Genomic DNA, 17874 nt, shown 5'->3' on the forward strand with positions numbered 1-17874 from the left:
CATTAAAATTACATTTTTTGTGGCATTCCTCGAGGGGTGGCACTAGCGGGCTACCAGAACATCGTAGACAAACTTTTTACAGCTCATATAAAAGATATTGCTCGTGTCTACGTTCTTCCTATAAATTCCACCATCTGCAAGTTTCAAATGGTACTAAAAATGGCACTTTTGTTGTCTTGTCTCAAGTAGAAATGCTGGGGCTATTGGGCTAACAGAACTTAAAAGAGTGATGTTTAATGGCTCATTTGAAAGCTATTGCTCATATATACGTGTCTTTTTAAAATGTATTTTACCGTTTGTAATTGCGATATAGCACTGAAAAAAGCACTTTTGGTGTCAGTTCTTAAGTAGAACAAGAGCTAAGAGCCCATATGGCAATTGTGACGAGGCGAGAAGAGCTAAAAGCCAAGAGATCATATGGTATGAGCTCTAACAAAATTATATGAATCAATAGATTGATTTAAAAAGGAAAATAAGAGCTTTAATGCCGGTCAGGATTTAAAATAAGAGCTCTGAGTCACAATGTCCTTCTAAATATCAAAATTCATTAAGATCCGATCACCCACTCGTAAGTTATAAATTCCTAATCTTTTCTAATTTTTCCTCTCCCTTTAGCCACCCCAGATGGTCGAATCTGGGAAAACGACTTTATCAAGTCAAATTGTACAGCTCCCTGACACGCCTACCAATTTTCATCGTCCTAGCACGTCCAGAAGCACCAAAATCGCCAAATCACTGAACCCCTCCCCCCAACCTATCCAAAGAGAGCGAATCCAGTACGATTCTGTCAATCACGTATCAAGGACATTTGTTTGTTCTATCCACCAAGCTTCACCCCGATTCCTCCACTCCAAGTGTTTTTCCAAGATTTCCAACTCTCCCCAATGTCAAAAGATCTGGTCGGGATTTGAAATAAGAGCGCTGAGACATGAATTCCTTCTAAAAATCAAATTTCATTAAGATCCGATCATCTATTCGTAAGACAAAAGTACCCCAATTTTCACGTTTTCCAAGAATTCCGGTTTCCCCCTCCAACTCCCCCCAGTGTCACAGGATCTGGTTGGAATTTAAAATTAGAACTTTAAAGCACAATATCCTTCTAAATATCAAATTTCATTAAGATCTGGTCACCCTTTCGTAAGTTACAAATACCTCAATTTTCAAAATTACCCCCCCCCTCCAATTCCACCAAAGAGAGCAGATCCGGTCCGGTTATGTCAGTCACGTATCTTAGACAGGTTTCTATTCTTCCCATCCAGTTTCATCCTGATCTCACCGCTTTAAGTATTTTCTAAGATTTCTGGTCCCCCAACTGCCCCCCTCCAATTACGCTTGATCCAGTTGAGATTTAAAATAAGAGATCTGAGTTAAGAGGTCCTTCTAAATATGAAGTTTCATGAAGATCCGATCACTCCTTCGTAAGTTAAAAATACGTAATTTTTTCTTATTTTTCAGAATTAACCTCCCCCCAATAGAGCGGATCCGTTCCAATTATGTAAATCACGTATGTAAGACTTCTGCTTATTTTTACCACCAAGTTTCATCCCGATCCCTCCAATCTAAGTGTTTTCCATGATTTTAGGTTCCCCCACCCCAAACTTCCCCTAATGTCGCCATATCCGGTCAGGATTTAAAACAAGAGCTCTGAGACACGATATCCTTCTAAATATCAAATTTCATTGAGATCCAAACACCCGTTCATAAGTTACAAATACCTCATTTTTTCTAATTTTTCAGAAATACCCCCCTCCCCCCCAACTACCCCAAAGAGAGCGGATCCGTTCCGTTTATGTCAATCATGTATCTAGGACTTGTGTTTATTTTTCCCACCAAGTTTCATCCCGATCCTTCCACTCTTAAGTGTTTTCCAAGTTTTAGGTTTCCCCCTCCCAAATCGCCCCCAATGTCACCAGATCCGGTCGGGATTTAAAATAAGAACTCTAAGACACGATATCCTTCTAAACATCAAATTTCATTGAGATCCGATCACCTGTTCGTAAGTTAAAAATGCCTCATTTTTTCTAATTTTCAGAATTACCCCCCCCCCCCAAATACCCTAAAGAGAGCGGATCCGTTCCGATTATGTCAATCATGTATCTGGGACTTGTCCTTATTTTTCTCATCAAGTTTCATCCCGATCCCTCCACTCTAAGTGTTTTCCAAGATTTTGGGTTTCCCCCTCCAACTCCCCCCAATTTCATCAGATCCGGTCGGGATTTAAAATAAGAGCTCTGAGGCACAATATCATTCCAAACATCGAATTTCATTAAGATCCCATCACCCTCTCATAAGTTAAAAATGCTTCATTTATTCTATTTTTCCGAATTAACCTTCCCCTCACTCCCCCCCCCAGATGCTCAAATCGGGAAAACGACTATTTCTAATTTAATCTGGTCTGGTCCCTGATACGCTTGCCAAATTTCATCGTCCTAGCTTACCTGGAAGTGCCTAAAGTAGCAAAACCGGGACCGACAGAATTTGCGATTGCTATATGTCACTTGGTTAATACCAAGTGCCATAAAAAATACAAGTGCCATAAATTAGTATCAGTAAATTAGATAGGAAGGTATGCGTTCGATTCCAGTTTTTTTTAAATCATAGTTTGTCCCTTCTTATGATTACTTTTCAGATAATCCACTATTTTTGCAAATGTTTTGCACTCGTTTTTTAAAGCATATCCCGGGAAGGCTTATTTTAAACCTATTACTCATGTCTACGTGCTTTTTATCAATTTCACCATCCATAAGTGCCAACGGTAATCTTTTGGTGCCACTTCTTAAGTGGAAGAGTTAGGAAGCATAAAACGGTACCATTGCAATAAGTATGGTCCAAAGCCCTTAACTGGAGGTTTATAAGAACCCTTCACATATATTCCCCTTCCAGACCCTCTCACTAACTTTCATAAATCGCCTACTCATCTTAAAAGATTATTGTGCAAACAAGTTGACTAAAACTAAAAACTTTTCAACTAAAAATATACCAAAAATTAAGCTTGAATGATCAACAGTTTTGAATTGAACATTCAAACTCCACTCTGCGATAAAGCCTGTGTGCTAATTCTAATGGCAGTAACTGAGGGGAAGGGACTTCCTTGCCCTCTTGGTTTTTTGCTCCTGCCGGAAAAACACCTTTTTTGGTCATTTCATTGGAAAAGGCACTTTTTTCATTTAAAAAAACTTGCGTTTTATTTTATAGACCGAAAGTTTTTCATAGCTGTCAAGGTTGTTTGCAGTATTTTCTAGAGGTGTCTTATCTTCTATAGATTTGTGATAATTAGAAATTATATTAAAAATAAGTTTTCAACTGAAACTAAGGGGAACATTCAAACTTAAAACAAACATACATTGTTCCGTATAAATAAAAAAGATCATGGCATAGTTGTTTCTACATTAAATTTTAATCAAAAACGAACAAAAATTAATTTAAATAAACTAAGTTTTTCCGAGGGGAGTAAAGAGCAAAGTTGAAACTTAAAACAGAGACAAATTATTACTTTACAATGTATCTAATATATGTCAATAAAACTAGTACAAATAAACCAACTAATTATGTTTCCCTATGCTTTTAGTATTGTAGAAAACTAACGCTTTACTGAAAACACAAAATAATATAGGAGTTTTGGTACAGTAAAAGCAAACCAATTAAGGACACTTTACACAAAAAATATCATCAATCCCTTTTATGATCAATCCCTTTTAAGGTAAAGTAAAATTTCATTTTAGGATTGCTGCTTTATTTTTTTTTACGTTTAATTTGGTATTACTTCTGCACAATGGCTCAGTTCAATGACTGGCTTTCGTTTTGGTTGTGAAATGGACATGTCATGATTAGTTTGTACACAAGTTCTAAGCAAAGCCATCTTGATAGTATTCGGACTACATACTAGCTTTATGCTTGAAATTCACTGTTGTATAGAGAGAAATAATCAGATTTCCAGAGTTCATATTATGTTTTATTTGATTTTCATTTCAAGTAATACTAAAGCATATTTCTTACAACTGTATATTACTCTATATTGCTCACTATTGTTATTATAGCTGGCAAGACCAAAATGCTACCTCATAAATCAATCCAATATTTCTGTATGCTGTTTAATTACTTGGCGGTTATTAAAAAATATTTAATTTTACGCTTATGTTTTTAAGATAATTTAATTTTATGCTGAAAGTTACTGATGTCACAACTGGTGTAAGACTATGAAAAGCTTTATAGATTCGTTTATTATTGTCATGCTGCATACTCACATTTGTGTTTTCAGTAAAGCGCTAGTTTCTATAATCCTAAAAGCATAGGGAAACATAATTAGTTGGTTTATTTGTACTAGTTTTATTGATATATTAGATAGGCTGCGAAGTAATAATTTTTATCCGTTTTAAGTTTCAGTCTTGCTCTTTACTTCCCTTAGAAAAACTTAGTTTTTTTTTTTTAATTATATACTCAACAGTCTATTCCATCCCTTTTCTGGGTTCCAACACACACAACTAATGTTCTTGTCCATTTTGTCAAAAAGCAACATCAACAGGTATAATTACATACCATGCAGTGCTTAGAAGAATTCTGAGGATTAATTTGAGGAATATATTTCGTATTTTAGTATTGTTTAGTGCATTTAAGGAGATGAGCTGAGTGTCGAGTATTTTGATAACGGTAGCAGGGTATATACTATCGTTGTTAAATTAAAAAAAATGTTCTGAGGTTGAAAATTTCTTTGCTGCTGTTTGGATTTATATGCCCCTTCTTCCTTCATATCATGCCCTGGCATTTGGAGGGATATGGTTTGTGTTAAGTATCTTTATTTAATAAATTATATTGAAGTTAAATCAAGAATTGATTATTGACCATATTTATGATTTTGATTTATTGTTAAAGAGCAACCATTATATTTAACTTCTCAGTAACAAACCCGGAACATCGTTTCAGACTGATAGCAAACATGCTTAATTGATTTGACTTCTGGCTGGCTTTTAACTCTTGGGTGGTACAGAGGCGCCATTCGAACCAAATCTTGGGGTGGGCATAAACTCCATCTTGGACCCCCCGACTCACTTTGTGTCGCATAATCATCTAGGAAATGGGCATTTGACTTAACTCGGGAATTTTATTATGTATCGTACCTACTTTCAAAGTTTACAAAAATTAATAACAAATAGTGTAATTACCCCAAGGGTCGTCAAGTAATTGCGCTCTTTGGTTAATAGGCGTGTGGTAATTTCAAATCAATTGGACAGAATGGATTATGTTGGACATAATGGATTATTATGGCCGGTAAAGGACCCTTTGTGGTGGAAGCTTGGGCCCCCCTGGAAAATCTGGGGTGGGCTCTTGCTCAGCCCTGACCAACCCCCCCCCCCCCCCAAAATGGCGCCTCTGGGCTGGTAATTGTCGACTAACTAATTTATTTTTATATTTTTCATATATTTAAGTCAGAAGAAGATTTACCATATGAAGAAGAAATTCTAAGGAATCCATTTTCAGTAAAGCATTGGCTTCGATATATAGATCATAAAAAAGATGCGCCAAAAAAGATTGTCAACTTGCTTTACGAAAGAGCACTCAAAGAATTGCCTGGAAGGTATGTTAAATTATTCTGGACTCATGCCAAATAAGATTAGAATAAAATTGTACAGAAATAGAATCAGCATGAATAGCAGATTCTTTATGATGACATTGCTGCAAGAATTCCTTTTTATAGGTTCGGTTTCTATTGATACTACTCGTAATACTAACAAAGGTCCTTCCTCTTCTTCAAAACTTTTTTTTTATCTAAGAAAAATCATCTCTGTGTCATCTATTCTACTTTTTATATCTTCACTGGATCCGCCACTACTAATAATATCGGGGTATATGAAGCTATCCACTTGGTTGATTTTCTGATTACCTAACATCACCTATTCATTCTCAACTATTCCTTTTGTAAATCACTTAGTCTTCTTAATGTTTTTTTTATACCTGTTCCCTCACCCTAAATTGTCAATGGCTCGAAGGATTCATTTGTTTCGCTAAAAAATGTACCTAGAACGCTCAAATTATCCGTATAATCGAAGTCTAGGAGAGTTTTGCCTTTCAATATTTGCCTTGTTGTTTTACATTATTAAAGTAAGGTAGTATTACTTGTTATTTTATCTCTAAATCAAAACCACTCTACTAGTAATTAATTAAAATAAAACCACTGCCCAGGGGAGGGGGGGTAGAGGGATATGACATCGATGTATCTTATGATTCCAAGTCTAAGACCATTCTAATAGGAATGAAATGAAATGAATGAATACGAATTTTCATCTGAAGTATTTTTTTTACCAACATCAATAGTTGTCCCCTCCTCAACGCCTCGCTCTTTACGCTAAAGTTTCACTCTTTCTCACAACTCTACTTTTTAAAAAGAATAAAAAACTTTAGTGTAAAGTGAGTGAGGCGTTGAGGAGGGTACAACCCCTTTCATATACGGAATAATTTCTGTTTGTTTTAAGTTTTAACGTCGCTCCCTAATTACAGTTAAAGAAACTTGTTTTTTTTATTTAATTTCAGAACGTTTTTGATTTAATGCATGTTTTGATTCTGGCTAACCGCACATGAATAATTAAAACGAAATTTGCCTATTAATTATTTTTTGGCTGCATGGTTTTGATCAGACGATTTTGATAAAAAAAGGGTGAGGGAGGAGGCCTAGTTGCCTCCGTTTTTTGGTTACTTAAAAAGGCAACTAGAACTTTTTTTTATTTTTTACGAATTTTTATTAGTAATAATATACGTAACTTAAGAAATAACTTTCGTAACCCACTTCTATATTTGTACATGAAGGGGTTCGCACCTCGTCAATACCTTGCTCTCTACACTAAAGCTTGAATTTTAGATAACTTGGAAGACCACACTGCCTTTCCATAACGAAAGTAAAACAGTTCAAAATAGGGATGATACCTTTTTATTGACAGTGAAATATAAAATTATTTAACTGGATATTTCGAACACATATACAGTGTTCATCATCAGCAGTAAAACTAAAAGACATGAATAAAAATAAACAAAATTTATACCTAATAAACCAATTACATATAGTTTATTGCTCTTATTTTTTTCAATGCAACAGCCGAGGCAAATCTCCGTGACCTTTTCGGTTCCGGTTCATTAGAATTAACTGACGTATTACGTGAACAGAGGTCATAGCTCTTAGGTGAAGTGATATTTACTTTATTTGACCTCAGTAAATTATCATAAATTGAGTTCAATCCAAATTCACCCGTATCTCTGTTTATGGAATTATTCTTGAATAGAATTTTTTTTAATTTCGATTGTTTCCCTGAAAGTTTGCTTTAAACCTTGGTCCCTAGAAATCAAAGAAACATTTTCAAACAAAATAAAATACTTTGGCTAGTTTTTTAAATTCTGGAAAGGATCGGACTTCCGTAGAGCAACAAAGTAGGGTTTATAAAATTCCATGTACTTGTGGAAGCTCTTATGTGGGACGTACTAACCAGAATTTAAAAACAAGATTGCTACAACATCATAATTCCATTTCATTGTCTTTAAAGCAAAATACCAAACCTGAAGATTTCACGTCGGCCCTCTCGGAGCATATCTTTAATTTTCCAAATCATTTTATTTTGTTTGAAAATGTTTCTTTGATTTCTAGGGACCAAGGTTTAAAGCAAACTTTCAGGGAAACAATCGAAATTAAAAAAAATTCTATTCAAGAATAATTCCATAAACAGAGATACAGGTGAATTTGGATTGAACTCAATTTATGATAATTTACTGAGGTCAAATAAAGTAAATATCACTTCACCTAAGAGCTATGACCTCTGTTCACGTAATACGTCAGTTAATTCTAATGAACCGGAACCGAAAAGGTCACGGAGATTTGCCTTGGCTGTTGCATTGAAAAAAATAAGAGCAATAAACTATATGTAATTGGTTTATTAGGTATAAATTTTGTTTATTTTTATTCATGTCTTTTAGTTTTACTGCTGATGATGAACACTGTATATGTGTTCGAAATATCCAGTTAAATAATTTTATATTTCACTGTCAATAAAAAGGTATCATCCCTATTTTGAACTGTTTTACTTTAGCTTGAATTTTGTCCCATTTTCTTTTAAGAATGACCCCTGAATCACAAAGGCCATAGAATAAAGAGTCGAAATTACTAAAAAAAACTTTAGCGTAAAGAGTGAGGTATAGAGGAGGAGACGAACCCCCTTATATACGCAATAATTTTTTTTTGTTTTATGTCTTAATGCTGCTCCTTACTTCCAGTTAAAAACCTTTTTTTTTATTTATTTTCTCGTTGTTTTTTTTTAAATGATGCTAGAAAATTCTGCGATCCCTTCATGGAAATTCTCTTCCCTCATGACAAATTCCTCCATGGATAGATCCTCCAAAAATTAAGATTAATTCATTAAAATTTATATGCCTAAAACAATCAGTCCAGGTTTGAAACATTTTTTAACCCTGATATAGGCTTAGAAACCGAATTGGTTGTTAGCCCTCATACGTAAATATTAGCAGTAGGTCCGCTATGGCTAAAGTTTGTTACTTACAATTCTATTTTCAAAAGTTAATTTCTACACCTCGAAATGTACACATAATTAAAAATTGCCGACTGGAGTTGTCCTAGTAATGCTATATAACTCCTTATCACGAAAGCAATATTTTAAGTAATCAGTCGTCTGAAGCTCAATTAAATAATTCTCTGGTATCCCCCGCTCTTCTAAAAGGGACCAATTTTCATTTATAGAAATAGGCATAATGTATTAAACTCTTCTCCATAATTAACGATTGTTGGAAGGGTTAATGAGTGTTGTGAGAGTGTAAGTGAGTGGGTATGTCGTAAATCTGATCTAAACCTTCGGTAAATTGCTATGAGTTCAGCATGATTTTTTGGTATGGTTAAAGATATTAGGTTTTTGTTGCACTTGGTATCTATCAATTGACATATAGTGATTGCAAACTCTGTAGGTCGGTCGGTCTGTGTGTCTGTCCCGGTTGTACTAGTTTAGGCACTTCCAGGTAAGCTAGGACGATGAAATTTGGCAGGCGTATCAGGAACCAGACCAAATTCAATTAGAAATTGTCGTTTCCCCGATTTCATCATCTGGGGAGAGTGGGGGGGGGGCGGCTAACTCTGAAAAATTAGAAAAAATGAGGTATTTTTAACTTACGAAGGAGTGATCGGATCTTAATGAAATTTGATGTTTGGAAGGATATCGTGTCTCAGAGCTCTTATTTTAGATCCTGATCGGATCCGGTGACCTTTGGGGGAGTTGGGTTGGGAACCTAAAATCTTGGAAAACGCTTAGAGTGGAGGGATCGTGATGAAACTTAGTGGGAAAATTAAGCACAACAAGTCATAGATACGTGATTGACATAACCGGAACGGATCCAGTCTCTTTGGGTGAGTTGGGGGAGGGTTAACTCTGAAAAATTAGAAAAAATGAGGTATTTTCAACTTACGAAGGAGTGATCGGATCTTAATGAAATTTCATATTTAGAAGAACCTCGTAAATCAGATCTCTTATTTTAAATTCCGACTGGATCCAGTGTCATTTGGGGGAGGGGGAACCGGAAATCTTGGAAAACGCTTAAAGCGGAGAGATCAGGATGAAACTTGTTGGGAAGAATAAGCACAAGTCCAAGATACTTGATTTACATAACCGGACCGGATCTGTTTTCTTTGGTGGTATTGGGGAGGGGGGGGTTGGGTGGCGGTAGTAATTCCGAAAAGTTAGAAAAAATGAAGTATTTGTTACTTACGAACGGGTGATCAAATCTTTAATGAAATTTGATATTTAGAAGGATCTTGTGCTTTAGAGCTCTCGTTGAAATCCCGACCAAATTGGGGGGAGTTGGAGGGGGAAACCATAATTCTTGGAAAACGTGAAAATTGAGGTATCTTACGAATGGGTGATCGGATCTTATTGACTCTTGATATATAGAAGAATATTATGTCTCAGATGCTTCATTTTCAATTTGAATAGGATCCGGGGACATAGGGGGTTGGAGGGGGAAACTGAAATCTTGGAAAACGCTTACAGTGGGGAAATCGGGATGAAACTTGATAGGAAGAATAAGCACAAGTTATAGACAGGTGATTGACATAATTGGAACGGATCCGTTCTCTTTGGGGTAGCTGGGGGGTTGTGTTAATTTGGGAAATAAAAAAAATGAGGTATTTTTAACTTACGAGTGGCTGATCGGTTCTTAATGAATGTTGATATTTAGAAGGACCTCGTGACTCAGAGCTCTTATTTTGAATCCCGGTCAGCATTAAGCCTCTGATTTTCCTTTTAAATCAATCCATTGATTCTTGAATTTTGCTAGAGCTCATACCATATGAGCTCTTGACTCTTCCGACCTCGTCACAAGTGTATTTGAGCTCTTAGCTCTTGTTTATTCTGGATTTCTTCTTGCTTCTCTATTAGGCTGTATTCTGCTCCCTCTTGTTTAAAGCTCTCATTGTGTATCTATTTTTACTAATTATGGAAGGCAAAACAGGAGTTATCTTATAAGAAACCAGAGTGACTGCACAATAGGTAAATTACTCTCATTTTGTTCATATAGTGAACATCCCTCCTCCCTCCGGTGAATATACCCGTAACTATTTCAATACCCTTTCTAAGGGATTATGTTAACTGAGTTTATCTGTTGCTCAAAGGAACCATGTGTTGTGCGAGTGCAATATTAAAATTAGGTAAGGCAGGGCATACTTTCAGAGAGTTACGCTCAGTTGTCGAAAACCTAAACACGATCACTGTAAAAAAAAAGAAAAAACAAAAACAAACAAGGTTTGAAGATAGCCAATATTTTCTGCCATAAATTCAAGCATAGGATTCAAGACAAAATCAACAAAAATTTGTGTCTTTATTTTTCATTTTTTTAAGTCTAGCACCATTAGTATTGCAGTTGGGCGAAAAAAGTTTTGGCAGAGTTGGGAGAAAAAAGTTTTCTCGCCAGCGGCGGGTCTAAGGATTATGTGTCACTCGTCCCTGAAGGCTGGTGAGTGGTGGGTAACTCTCCACTCTCATTGAGGGACAAGCATTGTCCCCCTTTAAGCTGATCTGAAGCTGGTAGGTGCAGCTCTGGAAAAAGGGAACAGTATTGAATCTGAGTTCAAAGTGAACACACCAGGATTAAATTGGATATTTTATGAACTTATTAATTCAGTAAGCCCTTTTTAGCTTAAGAATTGTGAACTATTTCAACACTCGGCTATAAGCTCTCATCGAATGGAAATTAGTTCGTTATAATTCAAGGTTTTGCAATAACTGGTAAAGGGTAAAGTGACGTGTAACCTTGACCTACATAAGAGGATTATCAAAAGAACTATTTGTGCATGAATTGTAGAAAAAAAAAAATTGAACCAGCGTGATGTCTGTTACCAGTGACGATAATCCTGTCCTTGTTTATTCGCCGGTATTGAATTTTGTACAGAGCAATTTGCTAATTGGAGCAGAGGATGACGTGATTAAAAGGCATGGAGTGGAGTTTTTTGACTCTAATTCGGTCAAGGTGGCAAAGACGTTATTGTGGCAGCCTTGTCCGGGTCATGAAGATTGCCCTATTCGGAAGGGAACTAATGCATTGGTTAGCCATTTCAGCGACATAATTACTTTATTAAAATCTCTTGACGAGACTGACACTGATGTTCCGATATTCGTCATAAAGCGTCCTACAGAAGTACCCTGCCTCCCTGCCACTGCCTACACCTCTTTATTCTCAAAATTTAATGAGCTCCATCAAGTTGTTTTGGGAATGTCTTCAAAACTTGACAATTATGAATTGAGCTTCCCCCAATTACCCAAGCCGGCTTCAGTGCTAGATTCGCATGCAACTCTTATCGTCTCAAAGGTTCTGGACGCCTTATCTGACCCTCTTAAGCGAAAAGCTGCTATAGACCAATTTACTGGACATGAATTAGTACGTAGCGTAAAGCCCATCAATGACAAGTGGTATATTAATATGGACAAGTCTGCTACGGAGGACTTCTGCTCGTCAATCCAGAACATAATCTCCGGAACTACAACAAAAGTGGCTTCCAAGCGGTTTTTTGGTATATCACGTAATATTCCTACCGACGTTGACATTACGGTACTCGGAAGCCAACACGGTATCATAGATGCTAAGAGATTGGGCCTATCTAAGTCTGTGAAAATCGAGTTTTTGGATTCTTTTGCGCAATCTACGTTTTTCAAGCATGGCCTCAGAGTGGGCTATGAAATTTTTCCTGTTTACGAGTTTAAGGACCTACCCAAATGCTGTTTTAAATGCCGATCACTAGACCATCTACAGTACTCCTGTCCACGCGTTCTCCCGAAATGTGCTCGTTGTGGAGGGCCACACATATCAACAAAAGATGAGCCATGCATTGCTGGTCCCAATTGCGCAAATTGCGGCCGAAAACACCCTTCCTATTGCTTTTCCTGCCCCGTTATTAAGAATCGAATAAAGTGCAAATCCACCTTTCAACCATGAGTGCATCAATTTCAGTTATTTCGTTCAATATAAATGGCACCAAAGATAAGGATTTTGTTATTGATGAGTTGCACGGTTCCTACGATTTGGTATGTTTCCAGGAGCATCTTCTCACTGCTTCAAGTTCGAATTTCTTGCGTCGAAGTCAGCATCATACTGCGTTCCTGAGTCCAGCAAAAACTATTGGCGGTCGCCCTTCCTGTGGACTAGCCTGTGTCTTTAAACGGGACATTCATCTACCCTCCCATAAAAAGGATACTCGATCAGATCCTTAACTAAATTCGGAAAGGCGTGTGGTCTTCTTAAGAATCTTGTGAATCAGGTACTGTTAAACTCTCTACAGTATATAATAATTGGGGACCTAAATACTGATATTAATCGATCTTCCGTGAGAAGGGAACTGCTTTTTGAGTGTCTTCCTTCATACCGCGTTGTGCCCAAATCCCACAATTTTTCATATGTTCATCATTCTGGAAGCACAAGTGATATTGACCATATTATTTGCTCGCCTGGTATTATCTCTTCTTCTGCTTCTGTTCATGTTAACGAGCAAGATACTGACCACATGCCAATTTCAGCGACATTTACAATGGATATTGATCTATCGGAAACCAATTGCTCGCGAGAAAAATCGAAGTGGTTTGAAAAAAGTAATTGGGGCAAAGCAAACATACCGCACTACATCTCTACCTTGACAACCCTTCTTTCTACCATACGTGTTCCATATCATCTTCTTCAGCGCCAGGTACCTACGACTGGTAAAGCCGATATTGACTGTTATTATAACCAACTTGTGATGTGTATGAAAAGGGCAGAAGAAGCTGCCGTACCTCGACAACGTATTCGTAAAAGAACACAAAAACCTATCTGGTCAATGGACCCTTGTTTAAAGTCGATAAAAAATAAAGCAAAATTATGGCTCCAGATGTGGAATGAATGTGGTCGGCTAAGTTCTGGGTTTGTCGCTGATATCAAACGTAAAACTAAAACCAATTATAAACGTTAATTTAGGTCGGCACGTTACCGCGGTGTGGATTTCCCTGTAAGTAGGGAGGATTGGCGAAAAGTGATCAATTCTGACAAGATAAATGATGAAACTATGACAAGTAATTGCCTTCCAACTTCAGCTTGGTATAAACATTATTCTTCGATTTTTTCAGTGATTAATTATTCAGTGCATTCTGTGTATACTCTCCTTCTTACTCCCCTCTTTAGTACAACGTTTTCGCAACGCCATATAGTTCCCATATCTTTTTCTTCTGTAATTAATGCTGTTAAAACTTAAAAATCTAATTCAATAGATAAGGATGGTATTTCTAAGATGCATATGCCGATTGAATGCACCCCCCTTATATCTCACTTTCAGCTTCTTTTTCAAATGTGTCTATGTACTTCATACGTACCTGAGAGTTTTCTGTGTGGCACTGTTTCGTCAATTCTAAAAAGGGGAAAGTCACCGATTGATTGTTCTTGCTATCGACCTATTACCGTATCTTGTAACATTAGTAAGGTTTTTGAGTATATCCTTCTACCATTTTTGACTAAAAATATTATTGAGGATGAGAACCAATTTGGTTTTCGGGGTGGGGTGGGTTGTCAGCATGCGCATAAGATTCTGTCTTCTCTATTGGCTGATAATTCTTCCAAGGGAAATGGTCTTTATATTTGTGCTTTGGATCTTTCGAAAGCGTTTGATAGTGTGGTCCATAGTCAGCTCATTTTTTCCTTGTATAATTCTGGGGTCAATCTCTGTATTATAATGCTTCTTAGGTTTTGGTATTCAAATTCGTTTCTTCAATTAGGATCTGCACCAGACACTATTATAAGAATGTGAAGAGGTGTTAGGCAGGGTGGTGTTCTGTCCCCTATGCTTTTTAAGATTTGTATTTCTAGTGTGCTGGCTAAGATTTCAGGTACATACCTTTCTGGTCTTGCGGATGTTTCTTATCTTGTGTATGCTGACGACTTGTTTCTGATTAGCCGTTCCAAAAAGGGTCTTTCCAATATGGTCTCTATAGTTTCTGATGCTTTCTCTGATATTGGCCTTTCAATTAATATAGATAAATGTGAGTTTCTTCCCTATATCTGTATTACTGCTACTCCCCTCCACTGTAATAACTTCACTATCCCTCTTGTTGATTGTATTCGTTGGCTTGGTATCTCTATTACTAACAATCTTTCGAGCTTACGTCAGCGTACTGTTTGTGATATAAGTAAAAAGATTCAGATTGGTTATGCAAAAATTGTTGCAAATAGAGGGAAGTATAATAGACGTGCGCTGGCTAAACTTTATTCTACTTTCTGTGATCATTCTGTCCTTTATGCTTCAGGTCTTTTCCCCCTTCTTAATAATGGTAATTTAAAAAGAATTCGGATAAATTATTTCAAATTTTGCAAATTTCTTCTGTATCTTCCACCTTGGACAAAAAACCGGACTCCTGTTAAAAAATTCTCAGTTCCTGACATAACTTTAAAGCTGGAGATTCTTCACAGACAACTCTCCAGTACAGCTTCTGCGCGCCTATCCCCTCACCACCGTCTTAATCCGTTTTTTTCGTTAACTTTGTGTGTGTATTTTGTTTTCTCTTTGTGTTTTTTTAATTTCATTTTTTGTTTGTATTTAATTTTCATTTTTTTTTCATAGTTCGTTATTTTGTGTGTTTATTTAATTTTTTGTATTAACGTAAAAAATTTCTATTGTCATTACTTTTCATATTTTTTGTATGTTTTACTTTTTTTTTGTGTGTATTTAATTGTTTGTACTCCACATTTTAATATTTTTATAGTGTTGTTGCGGGTAAGAAATAAATTATTGTTATTATTTATTGGTAGATACCTCAGTACTACAAAGGAAGACTCTCTATAAAGGGGAAGAAAGACAGGTGGATCCTGTATAAAATACCATTTCCAAGGGGTCGCTGTTGGCCCAGAAGCTATTGTTTTTTAGGGGTGTCAGCGCAATTGACCTTGTTGTGCAACTTTCGACGAAGTTTTGTTCGTTCGCCCACAATAATAATAGTAATAAAAGAGTAAAGATAACGTTTTCTGACAATTGTTTATTACTCGGCTAATTAATTCCCTTTTGTTTTGTTTTTCGATCCAGCATACTTTTACCTTCTTTTTTTTTTTTGTATTTTAGCTACAAACTATGGCATAGATACTTAAAGCTAAGAAGAGAGCAAGTAAAAGGACTATGTATTATTGATCCAGAATATGAAGAGGTTAATAGCGCCTTCGAAAGGGCCATCGTGTTCATGAACAAGGTAAATATGTTTGCTCTTATTTTAAACCAGATGGAAACAAATTAGTTACAGTTTAGCATGCCCAATAAAAAATGTGTACAAAGCAAAACCATGCTACTAAAAGAAGTTAGAGAATGGGTATAGCCAGTGGGGATAGCTACCCTTTTGGCTAAACATTTTATTGGTTACACTTAAAAAAAAGAAGATAAGTTATTTGAAATGGGGAGTAAGGCAATATATTACCTCCCTTCTCCCCAAGAAAAAGCATGAATCATTAGATAAGTAATCCTTGCAATTTTGAGATATAATCTGTGTTGTTCCTGCCATTAAGAAGTAAACATTTTTTTTTTTGCTATTTGTATTTGTACATAGCAAGCAATCAATCGGCTGTATTTCTGAATGGAAAGGATATTTTAGGGACTAAGAGCCATCTCACTTAGCAACTATCTAAAACTACTAAACGTATGAGAGATATCTTAAGTAGCTGTTTTGGAAGACTTAGTTAAAATATAAAAAGTGGTAGTATCTTTAAGTGCACTTATTAGAGTTAGAAGGGCAGTATAGGAGTCAATTGCGCTTGTTTCTTAATAGAAAATCTATGCATCAAAATCCATGAAAATAATTTATAATTACTGACAAAGGCACACAAATTTCAATTAGATAGGATAGAATTCTGCCATTAAAATGTCAATTACCCTAAAATAGCATTTATTGCCACAAATCTTTCCGTCTGAATAAAGATGGGCAAAAACGAGGAATTCCCCCCAAAAAGACCGAGGGAAGCTTAAGGAACATGGAATTTAAGAAGTGTTTTATTTGTTTTTACCATCAACTCCTCTCCTCGGACCTGTACAAAACCTTTAATATCCCTATCGACCTGGAACTGAGGATTTTTCTGTGTGGATATCGACTTGGATTTCTGCTTAACCATGGTGGGTACATGTCCTGTCGAAAAGTGATAGAAGAGTAAAGCTGCCTGAGATCTGAAGAAATTTTGAATCTTAATTGATTATGGTACAGCGGCTGCTAGTACTGCTAACAGAGCTGCAGCACCAAACCGCATGAGGCCAACACAGCTGGGCACGCTCCTCCTTCATCACAATGTATTCAAAGCTTCCTTCCTCACCCCCTATTAGGAAGCTCTGATTTTTATAGCATTCGTATTTACCAAGTGACATATAGTGATCCCAAATTCTGTCGGTCTGTCTGTCTGTCCTGGTTTTAATAGTTTAGGCACTTCCAGATAAGCTAGGACGATGAAATTTGGCAGGCATATCATGGACCAGATCAGATCAAATTAGATACGACTATCTAGGGGGAGTGAGGGGACGGTTAATTTGGAAAAATATAGGAAAAAAGAGGTATTTTTAACTCACTACTGGGTGATCGGATCTTAATAAAATTCAACATTTAGAAGGATATCCTGTCTCAGAGCTCTAATTTTAAATTTCGACTGGATCCGGTGACATTGGGGGAGTTGGAGGGAGAAACCTAAAATCTTGGAAAACGCTTAGGATGGGATCGGGGATCCGGAATGGGATGGGAAAGGGATCGGGATGAAACTTGGTGGAAAAATAAGTACAAATTCTAGATACGTAATTGACATAACCGGAACGGACTCGCTCTCTATGGGATAGGTGGTGGGGGTTGGTTGGTTAATTCTGAAAAATTAGAAAAAAATGAGGTATTTTCTGCCTACGAAGGAGTGATTGGATCTTAATGAAATTCCATATCTAGGAGGACCTCGTAATTCAGATGTCTTGTTTTAAATCTTGAACGGAGTCAGTGTCATTGGGGGGTGTTGGTAGGGGGGGGGAACTGGATACCTTGGAAAACGCTTAGACTATAGAGATCAGGATTAAACTTTGTGGGAAGAATAAGCTGAAGTCCAAGATACGTAGCTGTCATAACCGGACCGGATCCGCGCTCTTTGGGGGAGTTGAGTGGGGGGGGGTAACTCTGAAAATTTAGACGTGCTAGGATGATGAAAATTGGTAGGCGTGTGAGGGACCTGCACCAATTGACTTGATAACAGTTGTTTTCCCGATTCCACTATTGGGAGGAAGGGGGCTCGAGGGAGAGGAAAAATTTTAAAAATGAGGTATTTCTAACTTACGAATGGGCGATTGGATCTTAATGAAATTTGATATTTAGAAGGGCTTCGTGT

General features: G+C 36.7%; 1 protein-coding gene across 2 annotated transcripts in view; it reads left to right on the forward strand.

The window, feature by feature from the left end:
* The window catches only part of LOC136031322 (pre-mRNA-splicing factor syf1 homolog), a 110238-nt gene that overhangs the window by 20584 nt on the left and 71780 nt on the right, over positions 1-17874 (forward strand). For both annotated transcript variants that reach the window (XM_065710799.1, XM_065710800.1), the window contains exons 2-3: positions 5424-5572; positions 15605-15728. In XM_065710799.1, coding sequence (XP_065566871.1) covers positions 5424-5572; positions 15605-15728 — 273 coding nt within the window. The remainder of the gene's footprint in view (positions 1-5423; positions 5573-15604; positions 15729-17874) is intronic.

The sequence above is a fragment of the Artemia franciscana genome, chromosome 9 (genome assembly GCF_032884065.1).
Source record: "Artemia franciscana chromosome 9, ASM3288406v1, whole genome shotgun sequence".
NCBI lineage: Eukaryota > Metazoa > Arthropoda > Branchiopoda > Anostraca > Artemiidae > Artemia > Artemia franciscana.